General features: G+C 34.8%; 1 protein-coding gene across 6 annotated transcripts in view; it reads left to right on the forward strand.

The window, feature by feature from the left end:
• The window catches only part of LOC119081716, a 28,903-nt gene extending 4,573 nt beyond the window's left edge, over positions 1-24,330 (forward strand). For 2 of the 6 annotated variants that reach the window (XM_037190834.1, XM_037190836.1), the window contains 14 exons: positions 8,231-8,538; positions 8,600-8,728; positions 8,827-8,910; positions 12,503-12,711; positions 14,747-14,941; positions 15,004-15,836; positions 15,897-15,946; positions 16,043-17,506; positions 17,571-17,814; positions 17,931-18,030; positions 22,035-22,592; positions 22,655-22,792; positions 23,518-23,687; positions 23,760-24,330. In XM_037190834.1, the coding sequence (XP_037046729.1) occupies positions 8,231-8,538; positions 8,600-8,728; positions 8,827-8,910; positions 12,503-12,711; positions 14,747-14,941; positions 15,004-15,836; positions 15,897-15,946; positions 16,043-17,506; positions 17,571-17,814; positions 17,931-18,030; positions 22,035-22,592; positions 22,655-22,792; positions 23,518-23,687; positions 23,760-23,910 (4,633 nt within the window). In that variant the 3' untranslated portion in view covers positions 23,911-24,330. Of the gene's footprint in view, positions 1-3,563; positions 3,629-8,230; positions 8,539-8,599; positions 8,729-8,826; positions 8,911-10,589; positions 11,155-12,502; positions 12,712-14,746; positions 14,942-15,003; positions 15,837-15,896; positions 15,947-16,042; positions 17,507-17,570; positions 17,815-17,930; positions 18,031-22,034; positions 22,593-22,654; positions 22,793-23,517; positions 23,688-23,759 lie in introns of those variants that run through there. The other 4 variants (XM_037190838.1, XM_037190840.1, XM_037190835.1 and 1 more) reach the window with 4 other exon arrangements.
• The last annotated feature ends 153 nt before the right edge of the window (positions 24,331-24,483 follow it).

The following is a 24,483-nucleotide window of genomic DNA, read 5'->3' on the forward strand; positions in this document are numbered from 1 at the left end:
ACATTCTAATATATAACCTGTGAGTTTACCGGTGACATACGATTGGATGAAACAACAAAATTTATCAATATATTTAAGAATCAACAACGTGACTCAGCACTATATTTTTTATATTTTTCTCCATCACGTGTGTTGACCTTCAACTTCACAAGAGATGGTTGATCGAGCAATAAAACCAACGCAAATCCAATGCGGGGTCCTGATTCGTAATTCCAAGTTTCGATAACTTTTGATAACTTCGACAAATTTTCGTTTCACCCACTTTGGCCTATGAGGGCCTCTTTTGAAAAACCAAAACCATTTTCAAAAAAATTCTTCGATTGGCTAGTGGAAGTTGATCAAAAATCGAAAACGTGCACTTTTCTTACAGAAATTTCTCCAGTTACACAAGCCGTACTGGGTCGTGTGGGGTTTCATTAGTAAGGTAGGGTAACTTTATCTTGTTTTAGGGCAAATAGGGTCTTACGGAAGTTTGGCAGCATCTACGAAGAAATATTAGCACTTAAACATTTCAGTAAGAAAATGGCATATTTTCGGTTTCTGATCACCTCCTACACAAGCTTATAAGAATTTTTTTGAAAGTGGTTTTGTCTTCAAGGGTCGAATACCTTTCTGGGCACATATTAAAAAAATCCACTGGAAAATCCACATAGGAAGTTTGAATCAGTATTCGAAAATTCTCTTGTGTCTCTTCTCACTAGGCGTCGGCAATCATTCATATCAAGACTCTGAGGTCGATTCCAAAATTTGAAGAAACGTGTAGCGTTCAAAAATGTCTCCCTTCGTCCATTCAGCTAAAAGAAATGATTTAGTCATCACATCATTGTCAGGGATTTCTTACAATGTCACATTATCATATGATATAAAAATAAACGCATATCTTACACCATCAAGGTAATAAAAAAACTTCTTCTATCACTCACTTCACACTCGAATAAACCCACAGAATTGATTCAAAAGTGATGTGTGTGTGCAAAATGTTTTCGAATTGATTTTCGTTCGAATGTTATGTACATTGTACTGTACATAAATATACATACTGTTATGTCAGTTCAAATATTGTTATGCATTTCGTAGAGCTTTTCACTTTTTCATCGGAATTTATCTCGCTGAGCAGAATGTTTACGTACTGAAGCCAGATAAAGATATACACTTTTTTGTGTTGGACGACATTATTTATTGTTACAAGTAGCAACATCATGAGAGAAAAGTGTATGCATTACAATTTTTGTGTGCAGCTGAAAAATTTCGTTATTGGTGAATCTGACTGCTATAAATTTCAGTCAACCGGTCAGCCTGAAAAAATTTATGGGTGGTGTGTGTGCGCTAACCTTTTGTAAAAGGCTTATCATTCGTTATTGACAACGACGTCAATAATGAACGATAGCTACTGTTCGTTTACACTTACAATAGAATTTATGTTAAAACAAATCAAGTGACTGATATCAAACATAACTCGAAACTTTAAACAAAAGAAGTAACAGATCGGATCTTTATATGCAAGCGATTGCCGGTTCATCATCAATTTGTAGAAATAGAAAGTAGTCGATTCAAAAGTTTCTTTTTAAACCAATATCCAAAAACTGTTAGAGCATAAAAAATTGAAAGAAGAAGATGTGTGATTTCATTTAATCTTTTAAGTTATTTTGATAGACAGTAAATTGAGTGTAAGTGACCGTTCCATTAAATGCCTAACGTGAAAATGAACACCTCATCCTCCTCCCCTAACACGCGAACACTAACGCTCTCTCATTCATTATGTCGTGTAAATTTTCCAATTAAATAGATTCTAACTGTCTAAGTGGTTGTTTGTAAACATGACCAAGCTTTTTGCTGATGCCAGAGTTACATCTCAAGTGAACAATATCTTTCAACGAATGACATATGTTTTCTAAATTATCATAGTTCATACTTGTGTAAGGTTTACACTGATTGCTGTACACTATGTCGCAAATATCCTAGAACTCTTCGTCTCTATACATCGTTACGTAACCTATGAACGTATTGAGCTTATGAATTGAATCTTGAGCGTTTATTTGGCAATATACCGAAAATGTGACTCTTTTATCAGTCAAAAATACCTGCCTGACTCATTGCGTTCAGTGAACATTATATGCCAATAAAAAACTGTTGTTAAATTTTAATGATTCAATGAAAGACACTCACTATCGAAATATACCAATTTAGGAAGCTTAGCGTTTTTAGAAACGGCTAGACACAAAACTCTAAAAAAATGTTGCAAGGTCAATAAATGTAGAGAGCATATTACGAAACGGGAACATGTTTAAAAAACTGACAATATTACCCTGTCTTGTCATATGGTATGGTTGAACGGTAACAATAATGTATAACAAAATTGCTTTGTATATTACCATCCCTATCAGAATTTTGAATGTAAACCTTCCAGTTCACTTATATATCTAGAAGCATACGACTGATGTATAGCATAAGGTTTGAATTACCCATGTTATACAAAGACAATGAAATTATATATGTAACCGTATGATACGACTACGCTCGTTCAACCGTAACGTCCAAAACGACAAAACGGAAGTTATAAACACGTTACTTGCATGGAAATGAAATAAGCCATCGGAATACGATGCTCAAACATTAATTTTATTTATTTTATTTTTACCTTTAGAGACATATATGTGTACGTGAGTGTGGCCTGTTTTGTCAGTTTTTGTTCTTGAATATACAATTTTAGACAATTTCACATAAAATTTCAAAACAGTCGCTCTCCAGTCAATTGAACATGTTACATCGCGTTACAATTTTCGCTGCAAAAACGCTGTTACAATTTTCTGATTGTCGTGTCGCGTCGCTACAATAATCCCATCAAAGAGATGGATTAGTTATTGAAACTGTGACGAATTATGTGTGTGTTATTTACTCAACGAAGAATTAATATTGTATGTACCTAGGTGTAATTCATTGTGCTGAATATTAAGTTGAGTTGAGTACTAAAACCGTCTTATTTATTATCCAATTTTCCAACGTTCAATTAAGTGCAGTTGATTGGATTAGTTGCATAATTTAAAGCACATTACTCTAAACGATATTAAAGCATCTGTAACGAAATTCTCGTTCAACAGAATATTCGGATGTTGAAGGATGTTAATGGCTGTGCTATAGCTATAAGTGATGTGAATAAAAATGATTGTCGGGATGATTGTTAAACACAGACTGTTACGATTAATTTATAAATAGAACGCTCGTCGATGATAGTGAAGTTGTAGTTACCGAACAAATTAGTGTCGTTCTTGTTATCATCATATTGTAATTTGCATAATTAGAAAATATATAGGTGATTACCATGTGTTGGTTGGTTGTAAAAGTTGTAAAGAGTTCGTCCCAAGAGATTGACATGAATATAAAATGAAGAACAGATTTTTATGTAAAAAAATTATGAGAGATGGAGCACTTAAAATTTGTAATTAACTGACTACAGCGTTATGGATTAAGTCGGAATTAATATGTGCGAAAATTTTTCCATAAATATTTAACGAACATCATCAACACGGGATGAAATAAACTGATTACACATCTCATATGAAATTCTGTGTGAGGGCAGAATGGAATTCAATTATGTTCTGGCTACAGAATCTACATTTTATTGTAGAAGGTACAGAAATTGAATTTATCACATTTAGTGTGTGTTTGCACTGAAATGGAAAAATTGAATCACCTTATCAATTCAGGTTTAGTAATCAAATAAGCGAATCGTTATTTTGTCACTGTTTAGCACACGTAAATAGTGCCACATTCGTATCTGAGCCGTTCTTGCTGTTATTTTCCGTTTTACTGGTTTCTCTCATTTCGTATGCTAATCAAATGGCAAATCAGAGAAATCAAGAATAACAGCAAGAGTAGCGTAGATACAAAAGTGGCAGTTTACGTGTGCAAAACGGTAAGTGGTATATTGGAGCAATTTAATTTTTTTAAATGAAACAAGACATATAATTTCGCTACGGAACATCTAGGTAGGCGTATATCATACGAAAACTCAGGCTATTTTTTATGAGTTCGAGGAAAATTCCTTATATTGTAGAAGTAAATGTGGCCAATTAGGACACTTTCTAGAAAAAATCTATCTGAAAATAATTTGTATTTATTTCAAAATGACTAGAAAATACAAAACACAAATCTTTGAATCTTTATCGAATCTTCTCAAACATCTTCACTCTAAATGTCAACATTCAAATTATTTAGCCAATTTATAGCGTACAACGTTACAGCATGTAGATCTTCGATTGTTCCTTGGAAGCGGTGTATCGAAAATAATGAAACAATCTCTGTCAGTAGAATAATACGAATAAAAAAACGCACGGTGGGGCTGATCGAATTTTTAATAAACATGTCCACTTCCATCTTGATTCTTTTCATAGCTGAGTTAGGGAAGGAGTGTACTATTCAACGGAACATGCTGCAATCGCAATCACTGAGCCGTTTCTGAGAACTAGGAATATCGTCCCCTGACCCCGTGGAAGTTGCTGGACCAGTGTTTGAAACTGGAATCGGTAGAGGGACAAATTCTAAGATCAACCATGTAAAAATTATTGCTCTCGGTCACTTGGTCGCAGAGCAATAAAAGCTGAAAATCGAAATTTACCTTCTTCTCGTGGTAATGTCTCCCCGACGAACCGCACTGTAATAGCGATTCTAGACGGGGTTATTGTGCCCTTTCGAATGACAATAGCAAAATTTTGAAAGTGGTCTCTTTTGGTACATTTGACATATTTCAACACGACATGCCTTGTAGAAGTGAGCCTGAAGTGTAAGCTTTCCAATGATACCAAATATGCCATGTATGATTCACAGGAAGCTATTTAGCCTAAAAATTTTGCATCACGGTCGCGGTCGGGCTGCTAGCAAATTTAGGACCATGGATAACGAAACTTACAAATAAATATTACAAATTAATGTCTTTAAATTATGTCTAATTGTCTCAGGTGAGTTATCTGACGTATAATATTTACTTATTTTTCACAACAAACATGAAAATAGAAATTTCGTTTTCCATCGCCCTAAATTTGCTAGCAGCCCGACCTCGATACAAAATCTTTAGAGTAAATAGTTCTTGCTTATGAAGTCGTGGTAAAATAATAATTGTAATGACATTCATTTCCTTTTTGTATTTTATTTTGGAATATTGACCTTTCTTTTGTAAATTGAATTTGAACGCAATAAACTTTATAATACAGTAATACAATGTGATCCGAAGTCAATCCGAAAAATATCCGATCCGATCCGAATCCGAAAATAGACAATCCGAATTCGTCGGTTCGGATCGGATAAATCTAAAATGAATCCGATCCGAATCCGAAAATGTCAGGTAATTTTTTTCGGATTCAGATCGGCTGGTGAAAGGTGATCAAAAAACGAAAACTTGCACTTTTCTTACAAAAAAATCTCCAGTTATACGAGCCGTAGAGAGTCGTGTGGGGTGTCATTAGATGTCACATGTACTATTGAGCCGAATATGGACTTATTGGTTTTAACATCTATCTTTTCTCTTAAAATCTTTTCAACCGAAGACTTACACTGTTCTTACAGAAATTTTTCGATGTACACAAAACGTACATGGTCGTGTGGGGTATCATTTGAAAGATAATTTTAACACCATTCGGCTCAAAAGTACAAGTAACGAGAAATTTTTGTAAGAAAAGTGCAAGTTTTTTTTTTATCACCTTTCATCAGCCACACAAGCTTCGAACAATTTTTTTGAAAGCGGTTTTAGTTTCTAGGGTCGAAGTCCTTTCTAGGTCCATGTAAAAAATTCCACAAGAAAATACGTCCGATTTATTAGGCTGTTTTTCAAAAGAATCCCTTTTAAAGCGTGGTTTTTATTTGCCTTTCACAGACGCAACAACACCGACAGTATAATTGCCAGGTCTATTACTTGTTTTCGTCTAACTATTTTCAATACCATTCTTCGAAAATCTGTTACTTCATAAGTTTTATCATTTGTTCTTATCATGTAAGAACACATTAGCCAGAGTTCATCGTTTGTTTTTGTTGACGCTGTCGACAACAGATGCAAGAGGTTTGATCGGACAAATACACAGTACCGTCCACCCCCCCCCCCCCCAGACACTTTGACAAAAAATATATGTGAGCGTGAATAGTGTCACACCATTGTTACCGTCTTCTCAAATAAATCACAGAATAAATCTGCCCAAATTATACCACAAAAACCAATTATTCCTCGAATATGAGTTATAAATTCAAATATAATTTATTTATTCGTACAAAGTTCATTTACATTTTTGGATATTGCCATTGAAATATGGCGCGCTTAGGTCTGTTAATTTGTATAAATATAATTTTATTTATTTTCCCTGCTACTCAAACAAAAGTAGTCCTTAGAGATTTGAAAATAACGAAAGAATTGAATTTTAATTTTTTTGTTGGTAATACCAGTCCTATAATTAATGAGTTCTTGTTTTAGTAATGAACGTTCATGATAATATTCCAATTACGTCACTCCCACAAAATAGTTATAGAACCAGGAAAGATATCAATATTATGACTAAATGCTTAAATGCCACTAGCACACTAGCTGCCACCATCGACTTCAATCACATTCACTCTACGAAAAATCCGGATACAGTTCATTATTGTTATTTCTATCATGTAAATTGTTTCGGTACAGTCTATTGTCATCGATATCATTCACTGCCGTCACAATTTTAATGAACACCACTTCAATTGCACATACCATAAACAATACCATAAAAACACACAGATTTGATTGAGCATTCGGTCCGTTGCTGACAGATATTCCAAATGGTGGTTCCATTGATGTTGATATTGTTTTAACCATTCCGAATTTCAACATAGCGAACAGGTACCACATTTAGTAATGTTAACACGGAACGATTCGAATAAGATTGGCGGTTCGAAGATGAATTAATAGTTTTTTTTTTCTTCTTTAACAAGTTTTAAATAATATAACTCGTTTTCGTACTATTTTCACTAGTCATGTTTCAAAGTGTTGTACATATGAACCATGCGGATTGTTTATAAACAACAACAATTTTCGAAATCATCAACGCAACATATATAGAAAACAAGTCGAACTTTTTTTTTACATTTTTAATGTGATTATGCAATTTTTTGGTTGTTTCTTTTTTAGCTTATGCAATCAGCGTTATGCTACACTTACATTTATATGTATACAAAACGAACTTCTGATATTTGCACACTCTGAGAACACAACAACTGAGTTTGATTAGAGATCAATACTTATCTCCAAAATTTCAGTTTGATTCAATGCGATGATAGGTGTATATCACACAGCACAATTTGATAAAACATCTTTCGTACAATCTCTCACAATCATAACCAAGCTTAGACCGAATTGCGAGTTAATTGGTGTGTTATAAAAAGTAAAAGTAAACCTCACTGAACGATGCAAATATGAGTGTGCAACACGAAATAAACACAGTATCGTCAACGACGTCTTTCTGGTATACAAGTTTTCTTCATTTGGGTTTCATTGAAAGAGTGGTGGGTCGGCGATCGGAAGTTTTTGTAGAATTGTTTCGATGGTAAAACGTATTATCATTTGGGTCAGTATGCAAGGCAGTGATATGTGTATGAATGAATTGTTTGTATAAATGAAAATTTATGGTCAATGAGGCATTATTACTAGGTGTAGACGTGTAGTAGAACTGTTGTACGAGATTATTATCGTTCATTCAATTTCTTAGAATGATCATAATGAAAACGAATGAAGTCGAATGTTTTTATAAATAACATAAGTGAGATTGTTACGTGCTGTACATCTGTTATGTATATAATGACGACAGAAATAAATAACAAGCTCTGACTAATGTGCGTTGCTGCAATTGCGAAGAATTCGCATCAATCCCTTGAATTGTCTTACAGATATTGTCAACCGAATTTGTGTGTAAGTCTACCTCAGCTGTTGTTTCAGCTGGTCCACCCAGCCAATCACAATCTTATGTATACTTAAAATGCTCTTCTACTTCCATGTGTGTACGTGTGACTCTGAAACCCATATAAAGACGAATAAGCAGAGTGTTTGGTTATTGTATCAGCTGGTGAAACAGCTTGTAGCTTGTCACTAGGGTCCTCTTCTAATTGCGTTTTAAACTACCATGATAATGGATATAAACTGTCATGCATTAAATTTCCTTTACTTTTAAGGTCACAATACTCGTCCTACCACTCAATAATTCATCAAAAATTTCTTCCACAGCAAAATCACCAAACGAACGATTGCCGAACAGACTATAAATAAATGTCTCGTGTGCAATGTTCCAATAAATCTGGACAAGACGTCCGACTTTGTGACTTGTGATACTTGTAAGCAGTCGCCTATCTGCAAGAATCTTCATTGTGCCATATGGAGCGATAAGTCAAAAGTTTGGAACTGCAAACTTTGTCGAAGTTATTTGCATGGTTCCAGTTCGGCATGCGATTGGTTGATATCACAATTAAATGAGAGATTATTGCAGGGCAAAGACAATGAGGATCACAGTAAAATTGTCTGGTCAAGCAACGATGGTGAGATTGCATTATTACCATACGAGTGGTTGATGGATATTGATTGAAAATTCCATTACAGATAGTGCACCGTTAATACCATTGGAACAACGGGAAAAAGTGCGTGAATTCGTTGAAGAACTGGTGTCGACTTTAGTCGGTGGGACTATAGATAATGCACCAGTTGGCCAGCTATTTGAGAACAAAGAATGTAAGTCATTTATCACATATCGATTTAGGATATGGACCAATTGTCTCTGAGTGAACAGAAAAAAATTTAAACCAAAAATCCTTCCAAACTGCTTTCAGATTTAAATCTATTTTCAAATTATCATTCGAAATTAAGTAAAAAGTTGTATAATCTGGAATTATCGATTCGTCATATGTTATTCGGTGAGTTTGCACCTTCAGCAACACTTAATGTGAAAGCACGTAGCATCGATTTCTTTTATAGTACACGTTTGCACGTAAAACCATAACCTAAATTTAAGCAAAAGAATAAGTTTTCTTGAGATTGCATTTATGAAGATGCTGTAGTAGAGATCGACTGAAGATACTACAACAAAGTTCCAGAAATAAATCGGTAGCAATAACTCGCGTGTCAACTTTATTGCACGACCTGAAATGAATGTTCTGTTTAATTGGAACAAATTAACCACACGCTTTTCGATGCATAACTGTTTCAGCACCTTACTAAATGAATAACAGAAGGAAAGGTTGAATGGGTTTCTAACATGCGACAGTACAAAGAGTGTTGTTCTAACAAATAATTTTTTCTTTTCAAATCTATAGGACCAAAAAAGTTTCGATTTTTCATATAACGCGTAAAATGTACCGGCTACATTGAAGCTCACGCGAGCGGTTAAAATACACTTTGTTCACAATGTTAAACAAGAAATTATAAACTTTCTCCGTAAGGGAATAGCTTTGGTTCTTGTTGCATCCTTTAGTCATTTTAATTCGATTTAAACTTAGAGATTGACAATATTATACAAGTGTACGTTCAAATGTAGTCACGTTCTTCTTCGCGTACGCGAGTGGTAAAGTACACACTCTTAACACCTACTTCCGCATTCATGCTTTCGAATATAGGTCAAAGATAGAGATTATTGGTTAGAAGAGATGTCGAACAATTATCTGACGATGTGAAACTTAGGGGTCATTCAAATAGTGCGCATGCCAAAATCTATGATTTTTAGACCCTTCTTCCCCCTCTGCACGCTGTTTTTCATACATTGAAATGTATGGCAGCATGCTTTTGTCAGACCCCCCAAAAAAGAGTGCGCAATGACCTGACTCAATGAAGGTAGACGTCTTTGGTCTTTATACTTTGAACGTTGATTTTCTTTTTTTGTGAGGACTCATGAGCTCACTATCTCTGACTCATTAAATGAAAATTTCTGAAAATGAAAATTCACTACTGGACATGAGGAGTGAGAGAACGATTCACCGTTTCTAAATTGTAAGTCAACTTGCTTCTGGCTGTAAAGAAGTTCCATTTATCTCCATTGAAAAGGTTGAACTTTAAACTGTTTAGACTCATTTTGAATTAACTGAATAAAAAATGCATAAGACCTTATAGTCCATGCAAGGTTACGACGCATTGAAATTGAAAAAAAAAATGCAGCTCAAGCAATTGCAGTTAATAATGCAGGTTTCAACTAAGTAGTGAACATGGTCAATCATTGACTAAAGTTCAAGTGCAGCAATCACATATTATCGTTTAGATATAAACTATCGATACCAGTGAGTAAAACGTATTTCGCTAGCTAAGTAACTGTTTTAACGAAGAAATTTTTGTTTTCTTTCCGAATTTTTATTGTCAATTTTTGTTTAGTTAAATTAGTTGCAACACATTAGCAACATTAATTAGTTTTGGCATCCGTATCGTACCCGAAATGAAAACGAAATGAATATGTTGCGCACAATTCGTTTCAATGTGTGAAATGTTTGAAAAACAAAAAAATATTATCACCAACTCATTAGTTGATAAAATGTAGAAATATTTGTTGATTACAAGCTCTTATCAATCGATTGTGTATTATGAATGGTATATGCTCTTTGTATACTTAATATATTTACCGTTGAGCTTTGGCAATTTGTGCTTCTTGGCAATTTATTTTTTTCTGATTCTTTCGCTCTCTTCTTTTCGTACATCGTTGATATTTCCACGTTATTAGTCAAATTGAGTATCGGTGCGTGCAGTGTATGTAAGAAATTATGTAGTTTTTGAGTGCGACCGTGAAATTATAGTAATTTCATTCATGAAAGTAGTGCCGAATCGTAGATAAAAAAGTAAATAATTGCAATGGCGTTGTTGCCATGATTTGGTCAAGTGATACGAATTGGCTGTGTGTTTATATGTCTGAACAATTTCAATGGAAATAATTCCACAATTGTAAATTGAATTGCATCATTATTGTCTTACAAATATATTTCTCGAGTGCCAAAAGAATATTTTCATTCAATCTACTTGTGAATTATTGGAACATTTAGCTTGAAATCGTAATTGAAATTCGTAAAAATCATTTCTTGTGAGATACAAAATGGATATCGATTGGATGTATTTACCAATATGTTATGCTGTTGCAGCTGGAATACTCTACACTTTTGTTTATTGGATTGAAGTTGTCTTAGGTAATGTGGGAAGATAAATAAATTCACATCAGTCATGGGTGTAAGGCTATCCATTTTCATGATTTACAAAAGAAGACTCAAGTGCGGTTTAACCCTTCAGCAACGGCAAGCGTAACGATTACAAAGATTATAATCTGGTACCTCACTTATGTTCGAGGTACCGACAAATGTTTGATACAAAATCTGTTACTTCATTCTGATAAGTATACACTTCGATTTATAAGACCACGTTAGCGAGAGGTCTTCGCTTATTTTTGTCGTTGCTGTCGATAAGATATTAGCAACTTCTGAAAGATTAAAGCTAAACTGATCGACACTGGTGCATTAATGACATAAATTTTAGAATTATCATCTACAGAGAAACTTACGTTTTTATTTGTGTGTAGTCAACGAAAAACCATCACTTTCGGTTATCAGTGTAGTTACGAATGTTTTTTTAAGCCAATGACTCATCAATTTAATATTTAATACCACCTTCAGAACGCTTACAATTACAACGGTAATTTTGCTTTTTTCGGTCTTCATGTCGAAAAAAAGTCTCGATAAAATTACCTGTCCATATCATTTGCCATTTATATTAAAAAAAACAACAAAAATGTTGTAAAAGTCTTGAAGATTACAAAAATACTGTAGCGTTAGTTTTAGATTCTTTTCATAACTTTACAACATTCAGCAATACTCATAGTTTTATCTTATCGTAGAGACCTTGATTGTAACGCTAGAAGATTTCGTTGTATTCATCGATGTTATTTATTAAGGGATTTATTTCTACCGAATGGTGTGTAACTTCAACACTAACCTTTGTTCCAACAGATTATAAGCTGGAAGAGATAAAATTATTACACGTATGTTCTGTACGTCATTTGGTATATTTTTTCAGTATATTTGTGAATTATGGAATACCTGACACGAATTATACTGGGATGGGACTTTAGTTATTTTTATCGTGACTGAACGCTTTTCGCAGAAGAATAGCTTATTTTTGAGATTAGATTTCAATTGGACTGTGTTGAATTATTCATATCTTCTTAAACCTTCACAGACGGCTACCATATGATTAGGATATTTATCGAATATTTTACTTGAGTCGGTCTAAATATTTTCAACAGACTGAAAATATATTACTTCATTTGTTGTAAAATGAATTTTGTTATTTGAGACGACTCTGGTGCTCATTATACAGTAATAACAGTTGATAGCTCCTCACTGGGTCTATTTTAGGGAATCGTAGTGCTAAAATTTACCAAAGAACCTTTCATTACCTTCAATTCCAAAAAATCGTCCCTGTCTCCATAATAAAATTCCTGATTTTCATTTTGTATAAATTGAACGTTCGTCTTTCGTTTAGGTCTACCAACTGGCGAAAATGAAACAGATACAATTGATCAATCACACACAAACCTCAAACACTTGGTTGAACGAATCATCGAAGAAGTGTTTAAGATTCCAGAACTGTTCGATCATAGCGGAGTACCTAAAGAACCACAACGAATAAGTCTACCTCAATTTGATCCGAAGAAATATGAAGAACTGTTGGCAACGGCTGTATTGAATAAGGTAGGTAATCTACTGATCTTATGTTATGTTATCTACAGAAAAAAGTAGAAGGTCAAGTGTTCAAGATGCAAAGTCATTAGTCGCACGAAAACGAAATTTTTTGTTTTACTCTCGATTTGTGTAGTTTATGTATTGTTGATTTTCGACCCGACGGCATGAAAAGGTTGCCATTTGTGATTAGTTATGTTATATACAGGTACCATAGGTCTATAATAAGTGTATTAGGTAACTCAAACTCCAATTCTATGTTTCTTGTAAACTCTGCTTCGATGCAATGTAATTGAAATTTTCTTATTCGCCTCCGTCGACGTTCAACTTTTGCCCCATATCTTAACTTTCATAATAAAACTGAAAAGTTCAGCAAAAATGTTATTTGAATTAAATATTGATGACAAGAACCTGTTACACTATAATATGCTTAAAACACGTTTGCAGTTACGAGATTAAAGAAAATCGATGGACTTTTCTCTTTGTTTTTGTCTTGACCTTTGACTTCGTTTCTTTACGCTTATCACGTGTATACCGTATACCATAAACGTAAATAAAAACGTATAACGAACAGAGCACAAAAGTTTTCAGCGATACAATGTTTCCGAATTATGCGTCTCGATGTTGCCCTATATTCGACAAACTACGGGAAGAAAATTAAAAAACTTCGGCAGGTGTGTCTATAAAACTTTTGCAACAAATAAATGTTAGAATTTCTAAGCAGATTTGTTGTTGATGTTATCGAGTTCCCACTATCTTAAACAATGCGACACGAAAGTGATTTTATTTACTTTATTAAACGATTCGACGAAATGTTTTTTGATAAAATCAAATTCAATTAGGAGTTGGCAGAGTTTGGTGAGTGTATCAAACGATGTATGAATTCGGGACAAATAATTTATTAACAACATACAGACAATACATCTACTTAGGTACCCGCACATAACTCATTGGAATAGTTATTTACGTATCTGTTGTGGACGGTAGATTTTAGGCAATTTCGCGAGTTCTAGTCCGAACGGAGTGACAAGCGAAAGTGCCAAAGATCTACCGTTGACGACAGATACGCATACAACCTTTCATATAATGGGCCGACAACCGGAGAAAAATCCCGAAACTCCCTTATTTTCGGCTCAACAAGAAAATTGTGTCTGATTTAGGTACAGTCACTTTTCATATGGGGAAAGTTTTATCTCTTTAACCGTTAGTATGTGACACAGATAATTCTAAGAGTAGCTAAATTGAAAAAGAAAAGGGAACGTCGAAACCGTAATATCGACATCAGAACTTTCTCGTTCTTAAGCAAGAAAAGGGTTCGGCTTTGTATTGGTAATGTTCTATCTATCTATCTATCGAAATAGTAATATCACCGAGAAGGTGAAAATAAACATTTCCGGGCAATATTATCACTCAGAGATGATATTATTGATCAAAAAAGCGATCAACATCCCCAGAAAGAAATAATAAAATCCTTTAGACGATATTATTGCCAAGAAATTATCACCTGCACAGTCATATCACCCTGGGGTATATTGTCACACACAATTTTGTGGGAAGAATAAGTCCAGATATGAATTTTCGGCACAATTGTTGAACCGAATTGAATGTTTGCGTTGATATTCAGCAACGTTCACTTAATTGTTCTAATTCTTTTTTGCAATGCATAGATATAACAGCGTGTAACATAAAATTAGTATCACAATTGTGACTGTTTACGAAATTATTTTATGGCTTCATTTATTTTCTTCACTGCGGTTGGTTACTTTGGCCAAACATACATCAGTTTGTGGCTTGTTCCACCAGTTCAATATTCTGATAAAGAGGAACGCTTTGTCGATATTTTCAATAATAAAATTCGGAATAGATTGTAACGGGAGCATAGCACACAGACTTCTATTTTAAAAAAAAGGAAAATGAAGTTGAATCAGATCGTTAGATAAAAAAAAAATCTGTTTCCCAAAAGAGAATGTACCTATTAAAACAAGTGTAACCTTCATTTTATTTTCTAATTTGTCCATTATCGAATTTGTGTCGTCTCTCTTTTCAGCTAGTTGAATCATACAGCTACGAAAGAAGATTCGAAAATAGTTCAGGAATTCACTCAGGATCGGACATTGATGGAAACGTACAAAGCATTTTGCAGAAAGCTCAATTAGAAACTTTATCAACAAGCAGCTCAAATGAACCGAGAAGTGATAGCAGCAATTCAGTCAGCTTAAACGATCAGCCAATGTCGTTAACCGTACGCATAATTTCGTTTTTTTTTTTAATTTCTTCATCAAAAAATGCTTTTGCGAATTTTAGGCAACCGATTTCATTGGTAATTTGTCACGGGAAAATTCAGTCTTCTCACCAATCGATTCACCGCCCCAGACTCCGCGTAGCGTTGGCAGTGACGAGGAAGCCTATCTGAGCGATTACATACAGAAACATAAAGTGCCATTGCCAGGAATCGATGCACACGACTCTGACAGCTTCGATGAGGATTATCAATCAGTAAATTCGAAAGATACCGAAGGAAATTGGCAAGAAAACTGGCTGTTCAAGAAGCGCAAATTGAAAAATGAAATGAAAAGCGACATTGGAATGCTGGTACCATCTCCGATGGAGGATGTGAAAGCTTTGATCGGTGATAAAACAACAGATGAGGTAAGTGACCTGTCGGAGGCAGGTTCAGACATAGAAGATGAGGAGAATGGTCCGATGAATGGTAGAAGAAGTGCTGACTTACCGCATGCATTAGTCGAAAGCAAGACAATTATTGGAGGGAAAAATGATTTCGCAGCGTTTCCGAATGCAAAAACCATTGATGAGCTGTTACAACCGGATAGTTTAGTGTCCACGCAGTCCGCCGAATCAGTTGATGTTCAAAGTCCTGTCATTATGGAAGCAAAAAATGACTTGATTTTAATGAACGATTGCGATAGCAGGCCCATCATCTTGCATGTGAAAGAGAAACAGCGCAATGGCAGTAAATCAATTGACGATAGTCTGATTAATGAAAGAGCTTGCGTTCAGAATGGATCGAGTCAATCTGGTGTCAATCAATCCGCAAAACCCACTTCAAAAGATGCTTCAATTACTAAAGGCAGTCTATTTGATGCAGAAGGCGTAGACCCACCTGTTCCTACTCCAAGGTAGATCCGATATAGTCGTATGAACTAGAAGTGTAACTAAATTGAACGTTTTTTCAACAGGAAAAAGTCAAAATCTTTGGAATCAGCTAAAGAAACTATTGCTGTCGAAGGTAGTATTGCCTTTTCTTAGTTAAACTCTAAGTACTTTAGCATGAGCATACTAAATTTACTAACAAATCTGAAATCTCTGTACTAATTTACCTTAGTTCCAACCCAACCCACAATACAAGAGAGTGGTAGTCTTCCTGACAACAACACCATTGTGAACCAAATTATCCGCGAGTTCGACTTTAGCGTGGAAGTCGATAAATTGTTAGGAAATAAACCACAATCGTTGGATGATGAACTTCTCGACTCATCAATTAACGATATCTATGATAGCATTGAAGGCGATCCGACACTCGATTATCAATCTCTAATTGCTGAAAACGAAACTGTCAATACTGCAGTCGTATCAACGAGTCCTGAGATAATTTTAGAAGCTAGCAACCTATTAATCGAGGACTGTTTTACCGAAACAACTCAGGAAATTTCACAAGACCAACTGGAAAATAATCGTTTGAGTTCGTTGAATTTTATTGAGCCAACTTCAGGCCCATCTTCCAACATTTCCAGTGAAAATTATATTTGCAAAGTTTCACCAAGCGAATTTGATTTATCAGTAGACAGTGCGCTGCAACCTAAATCCGACATTTTTGATGTTATTGCTACCAATGGGGTTGAAGACAAAAGTGTACCTCAAGCAATGTATATCAGCAGTAAGCCAGCATTGATTGCTGTTGAAATCGCCACGCATGATACATCGACCGTGCAGGTGATCAATGATGATAGTGAGAAAAAGGAACCGGCGACCTCCATCCCAACTTTGATTATATCAAATATTTGTGGTGATACACCTCCGCCCACAGCGGCATGTGATGATGACATGTCGTTGAAACCAAAAAAAGTTTTAAGAGCTCAGGACTCACTCGAGCTGCCACCGGATGATCGAGAGAAATTTGAACCCACGAAACGAGTCGATTCTTTTGATTTGAAAGATGTTGATAGAAAGATCGATGATAAATTGGAGATTGATGTCGATTCGGAAGTAAATGGTATGAAAAGCAACACTGATAAGGAACTTTCAAATGCAATTACTGATCCGGAACAAACGTCCGAGGAAGACTTCGTTATTGTCACAGAGGAAGAAGTGAAAGCTTTGAAAATCGAAGAAGAAATATTGCTGAGCACCCAAGGAGTTGGTGACTCTTTAACTGAAACGAAACCTGAAACTGAAAATTCGATTACTTCAGCATATAAAGATTCAAACGAAAACAAACTGGAAAGTCCCAACGAAAATATCTGTAAGGATTTGATTCAAACGAATGAACCAGAACTGATGCTGAAGCAATTCTCGACTAACCAATCATCCGGTGAAATTGATGAAAAACACACAACTGAATTGTCGGTCCAACCAGAATCGAATGAATTCATAGTTATGAACACTCGCAAAATATTTGAACTGCCCTCCATTCCTGAGTCAACTACTCAAACCAATGAAATTGAGAGGCCTTCCGCTTCTGCTGTGACTTACACCACTTCCAACTTATTCATATCTAACCAAGAAATCATCTTAAATACTAACCCATCTACTAACACAATACACTCAGACGAGCATGGTCCTTTACCAGGTGCATATTGATAGCGGGCTATTTCTCCCCAGTTATCTAATTTATTATTCTTTAAATGAACCAGGTTCGATTGCTGAACGTGAACACCTTAAATGGATGAATGCTCAAGTCGATATTCCGAACAATCCATATTCCGCTGAAGCACTGCAAAGGCGACTTAGTCAGACGAAAAGTCCAAGTAAAGTCATCGATATCAACCTTGCATTAGCAGCTAAGTCCATTGAGCTTGATGAAGATGTAACTACCAAAGCCGACAATGGTAAGCCACTGCAAATTGTTTTAGGCGCTGGGGAGCCAGATCAATTGAGGTTAGTACTTTACCTAGTTGAATGTATCAATGATTGATTGACTTGACGTTTTGTCTGAGTTACTGTAGCAATAAATATTCACTTACCTAAATTGTTACATTGAATTAATCTTACAGGTACGGTCGCGATTACTACATAAATGACTCGAAAGCAGCAAGTGGAACACGCAAGAAAACATCGTCAATCCAACGGTATTCCAGCACCGATGAAGATAATGTGAGTGACCTTGATCAGTATAAGAAAAACGAACCAAAATCCGATCCTAACCAACGCAAAGCAATCGACTACTGTTCCATTTTTAACAATTATCAATCAAATCCAGTGAAACGCTCGACTTCCCTTAACTCTTTGAAACGGTACAAAAACTCACGTTCTTCCGACGATGAACGGAGCGTAAAATCAATGACATTTGGATCAAAAAACAGGCCGGAAAAGACTAATTCAAGTTTCGAACTTCCACCGGAAGTTATAAATCAACTTGAACGACACTCATTGCACGGCAATCTAAGAAGAGACAGTTTTCGATCACGAAATGGGACGAAAAATTTCGTTTTAAATCCAATTTTTGATGAACGATTTGAGGCGGAAGGGGATGATGAGGTGTTTAGTAAAAATATTAAAACTGTCGATACTGATCAGGACGAGGATCATGAAAATGGTCTAAGGTTACAGCCACCGATTGCTGGTGATTACATTGAGACCGTTTTTACCGATTTAAAGAATCTAGACAACGGTAAATCGTCAGGACCGAATACTGTGAGAAGATCTAAAAGTTTTCAATCGAATCAAATATCTAGTCATTGGTAGTTAGTAGAATACATAGAAACCATAGGATAGGGCATGGGAAACGAAATTAACTTAATCTAATGAATTACTGGCTCAATATAAAACACACAGAGAATGGATTATTGTCTATTGCACTGCCAGGTCACTTAAAATCTTAAATTAGTTGTAGAGAAACTACTACAGGTCACAAATACGTTTAGTTTTGTACATTTTCATTTGAATGCTATCATGTCTTATCGATAACGACTTCAGGAAACAGGAATACACAAGAATGTGGTCTTGAAGCATGCTCAAAAAAATTAAATAAAAGATTTGAAGTCAATCTTTTAAAAACTTAGATAAACTAATGAAGTAATAGATTCAATATTTGAACTCTTGATACACTTTCCGTCTGTCAAAGGTTAACAGAAAAGAAGCTAAGTGATTTTTTCTTATTAAAAAACAGAAAACTACAATTTATTGAGAAATCTGAATCGTTTACCGTTGCACATAAGACCTGGTCGCACAATTAATATAATGTAAACATTGTATCATTAATCGAGAATAAAAGGCCATTAAATAAAGCAGAATCATAAAAGTGGTTTTAATTAGTGTGAGTTTTGTCTAATGTACCACAACAATTTCGAAAATTAAACACTTTTAAGCAAATTGCGGTAAGTTTCCCATTTTTTTAAATTTTAATTTTCAATGTTTTTAATTCTGCTTTTGTGGCTACTTTTTTGTATTTAAAATCTAAAAATTGATCTATTCGTTGTTGTGGTACTCTATAACTCTACTAATAAAACCATCTTTTTGATGTATCATTTCACAATAGTTGATCATTCTAATTTAAAAAACCACATTAATTTGGATGAAACACCGTTTAAAACGGAAAATTTAGTACCTTTCAATATGTTGAAAAGGTTTACATTAATTCATTCAAATCATTTTTATTCAATGAAGGAAAATTTACTCGTCAAGACTCTATCCGATTCACCTATGAAACTCTATCAACAAAACTCGTCGTTATGTATAATTTTGATTTGTAGCATTTACACATATTCATCTTCAATTGATTTGTTCCACTGAATGTTAACTTCCCATCAGTCCCAGCTGATGCACTCATTTTTAATGTTCAATGTAGTGGCAAAAGCTCTCTGTTGTTGATTGTAACTAATTGAAAGTGATTTTTCCGGTAGTGTGTTAGTAAGTGCTCAAATTAAAGGGACAAAAGAAGAAAGAAGTGAAAAAGGAAATTTTCGGCTAATGGTTCTCTTAAATAGTAAATAGTACGATTTGAACATTTTACAAACGGCAGTGACATGGCGATGTAATAATCGAATCTATTGCTCCGTTTGTTCAAAATGTCGCCTAGTGTTTGACACGATATTTTCTTTACATACTTTTGTTTTCACTCGAAAGGACGAAAGGGGTTCATTACAACTCTAGGGATGAAAAATGAATTCACGTCGTAAGTGCGCCTTCAATTTCAAAATATACCGCGTAGCATGTCATTTTAACGCTTAGTTTTTGACATTAATTATATGACGTTAGCATTATTTTGTCCAACTGTCAGTTGTAAATATTTAAATTTATAGCGGACTTATGGTGTGAATTGACCTTAAGCTCAAAAGCATTATAAGTACCCATTACAGAATTCGGGATAAAAATGCCAAGTCTTGTTTTAGTGTGTTTATTGACCTTCGTCTCTGATCAACAAAATGTACATGAAAACACTACTTTTCATCTTTTTATCTCTAGTCATGTAATATACTTCGTTTGTTTGAACACAATGTCTCCCTGTATAAGACCACATTTACCAGAGGTCATCGCTTCATTTGTCGTTTCTGTCAATAGCGGATGATTAGATGTTTTTGAAAAGTAGGATGTGTGGTTCATGATGCAAATGTAGCCATCGTATTTACTATTATTCCAGTTTTCAAAACTTCGCAATTCCATTTGGGTTCTATGCTATGAATGATAATACACAATTTTTAGTGCAAATACCATATGGCTACACTTACATCATGCACCACACATTTTACCATTTTTAGCTATGACACAAACAATTCCGGACATAAAGTGTGACGATCAAGATATACAGCGCTTTTCATAATATTATAGAAAAGCCAACAATATACAGCTATGTGTGTTGTACTACACTTACGTTTGTGTATATCGTTCCTCTTAAACCGGCTACACTCAACCCACATTTGAGGTTATTCTCTAGCAATAATTTAATCTAAAATTGATCTATAAAAGACATTCCAATCGGTATCGGGTATTGATTGGGGGTGAATATGGCCATGTGGTCGAGAGCTAGCTACGTCGAAAGCGAGTTGAATGTCTAAATGACTATTGATTTTAAAACGTATACTACAACCTGTGTATGTGTAGTATGATAATGTGCGGATGGTATATTCATGTCACACAATTGGTGTCGGTAAAAACTCATGGTATTCCAATTCAAGATTGATATCGAGGTCCACGACAATTAAAACTTAAATTTTCATATTGCCAAGAGTGACTTGCGATGAAGAAAATGGAATGAAGAAATCGTGTTGAAACAAGTTAATTGACTTTAGTGATTGAAATGTTAATTTCGCTCTCTACGAACCCTAAGCAAAGTTTGGTTGACCTTCATTTATGCTCGTTCAAAACGTTATCTCGTCAAAGAAACAAAACTACAATACCGAAATCATGGATCGGGAAATACTCTTCGGTTATCGACAATGTAATATCCGGCCATCTGATGTGTTTTCGTACACTTTTTATTGTGTCCCAAACCGACATGGACACATCCATTTACTTCAAACAGTACTTAATCTATATTCCGAACGTAACACCCTTTGAATAAAAAAGAAAGGTTTTATCATTCGCCACACTATTTGTGTGAATGGAAGAGCTATAAAATAGAGGAAAAAAAATCATTTCTACTATAGTTTCCTCAGTACCCCATGTATTGTGTTTCTTATGGATTACCAATTGTAAATGGTGCTTATGTTGCGGCCTCTCCAACCATTACTTTTATTGAGGAAACACAGTCAACGATATTTCTCCGTTCTGTGTATTATTCAGATTAAAGTTTCGTTTATTTCGGTTTTTTTTGTGTGTATATAATCATGTACAGGTCTCCTATCAAGTTGTATCAACAGCGATATAAAATGCACGTATGTGGAAAGATAACAAGATAAAGTGTTGTTCGGTGTATCGATATCAGCGAAGTATTGCTGTTGCGAAAATCTAATACATAATTGAATCATATATCGGTCTGAAAATATTTTTTTAATTGTTTCAATAAGCCGCACAGAGCGTTCAGGTATTACACGATATCTTCGTGCAATAATTTTTAATTGTTTGATTGTAAGGGCGTTGGTTTTTTTGCATTCGAGTCACTTATCTTCTTCGAATTACTTAATTAACAGAAACTAATTTTAAATTGGATTATCAAACAGATATCATCAAAGCCGACAACACCTGACTCTGACGTCTTTACAGCAAGAATCGTTCAAATCAGAGACGATCCAGACCAGACGAGTGACGATTCAACCAAACTTAAACTATCGATTACTGATCGATTGTCGGACAACAGTTCATCGTTATCATTGCAAAGCGATAGTGTCCAGAGTGACGATTCTGAAACACGAGTCTACGATCTACGCAAGAACGAGACAGCTTATTTGAGAAGTGATATAATTCGAACGAGTCGTATTCCTGTCGGAGCAACTACTACACCTCCTCCGACTCCAATTGACGGTGAATCGCTGCATAAAAACTTGGATCAATTTTTTGCTATACAGCAGCTGAATCAGCTGAAGAAATCAGAAGAGGAACAGGAAGCAACTAGTCAACAAAAATCACAAACGTTTCACAGCGGACGAGGAGTATCGAAGCCCTTGTCACCAGAAACTTTGAAGTTTTTTACACCGAAACCAAAGCCAGTATTTACTTCAAAATTTAAAATGGAAGAAACGGCACCAATTAAACCTCTAATTTTGGAGCGTGAAGATGCAGTAAGACTTATTGCCACTCGACGAAATTTCTGACAATCTCCTCTAATTCGTTTGGATTTTAGATTCCACAAAATGGTACAATCGAAAAGGGGGTCATAGAGGAAGATGTCATTTCATCACTTCCTTCGGTCAAAGCTCTGGCTAAGAATTTCATCGAGCCTTCTACCGAAACTACGAAGCAGCCAATTCAACGGCCAAAAGTAAGTACATTTTTTCGTGCTTCAAAGCTGATTCCATTCTGGTGTAAAGAAAGCCAAATAATTTCTTTTTCTTGTATGTCTTTCACTCAGATACGATATGTTAAGGTAAAATTGCTCGTTTATAATTTTTATTAACGACTCACAACCGATCATTTAAAGTGCACAGTCGACTAACCATCTGTGATACTATTTAGTGAAATATCTAACATAAAACTTGTTATTGCACCACGACTACAAAAATAAGTGATGTGCTTTGGTGAAGTGTTTCGTAGTCTTTCAGAAACGGCTGATCTATTATCGACTGTAGTAGCAAAAAATAAGGGATTATCCGGATTATCTCTGATTAATCTGAATGAACTTCATTTAATGAAGTAGAAGATTTTGCCTAGGGATATGACTGTCGTTTCTGAAAGGGCTACTGCCACAGTATGTATTGAAAATGTAGACACTACATTGTAGCCGCTTATACGATACGAGCTATGATTTATACTTTCTTTACCACATATTTCACCACTTTTCTTGTGATTCCCTCAGTCTCACACATATGCATAAGCAAAGACATAATAAACACTCGCATTTTTGGAAGTTTTCCAATAGTCTTCATAGATAAAATTGAATTACTTTGTTGCAATAAATAAATATTGAATGAATAACATCACAGTTTATCTGAGTGTGAATTAATTTGCCTATCGTAAGATGGTCTTATCGCTTTAACAAAATTTCAGACATTCGCATGGCAAGTATCAAACGAGATTGGAAGCAATACCAATGGCCATACAAAAGAACCATCACCTGATTCCTATCTTCCAAACTACGAAACAAGATATCATCCCGTGGCTCCGGGGCACAGTATTACCGCTAGAAGTCTGTCGACAAAGTTCCGCGAAGAGCTAAAGTAATGAAAAGATTTTTTCTCAAAAATAAAATTTTTAATTGGGCGCTAATTGATGATGCTTGAAAATTCCAGACACTCAATATCCGATGATGCATCGAATGGGTCCGATAATATTGAAATTGTGGAAAGGGAACATTCACCGGATCGTCCGCCAAGTCCTGTTTTACTCAAAGGAATATTCAAAGAGAAAATGTCTTTTTTCCAGAATTTAGAAAATAAGTAGATTGTGAAGAAGGTATAAACGTACATAGAGTTTGAGCTTTTACAATTTTCGAAAGAAAATCTATTGTAACAAAGCCCAAAGTCACATTAGTCACATATTAATTTGTTACTGTTTTAACCAAAATGTTTGTGCCATTGAAAGAGGAGGAATATTCGAAATCGCATTCAGTATATTTCAATTATTTTATTCTTTTTGATAGTAAAAATACCAAAATATATTTGTCAAAACGGCTAATATATAAAATTTATCTTGTTGAAGTATGAAAATATAAATAAACCCTTTTGATGTATACTTTATAAATATTCAAATGGAATGTGCTCCTGTAAAAGAAAGAGGAAAACCAGTATCAACAGGTCAATGATTTGATCAAATTAATTTTTTTGTCAACTTTAACAATTAAAATTTAAAGAGAAATTCAAAGATTTTGTTTTCTTTATACCACAGTACTGAACCAATTACTTGAACAGAGTTTTTTAACAGTAAATCGGTCCCTCTTCTCATATATCCAATAGCGACGCAGTGTCATTATACCAACATTAAAATATTACATATTGTCATGAGTGAAGACTTGTC

This window comes from Bradysia coprophila, unplaced genomic scaffold (assembly GCF_014529535.1).
Source record: "Bradysia coprophila strain Holo2 unplaced genomic scaffold, BU_Bcop_v1 contig_358, whole genome shotgun sequence".
Lineage (NCBI taxonomy): Eukaryota > Metazoa > Arthropoda > Insecta > Diptera > Sciaridae > Bradysia > Bradysia coprophila.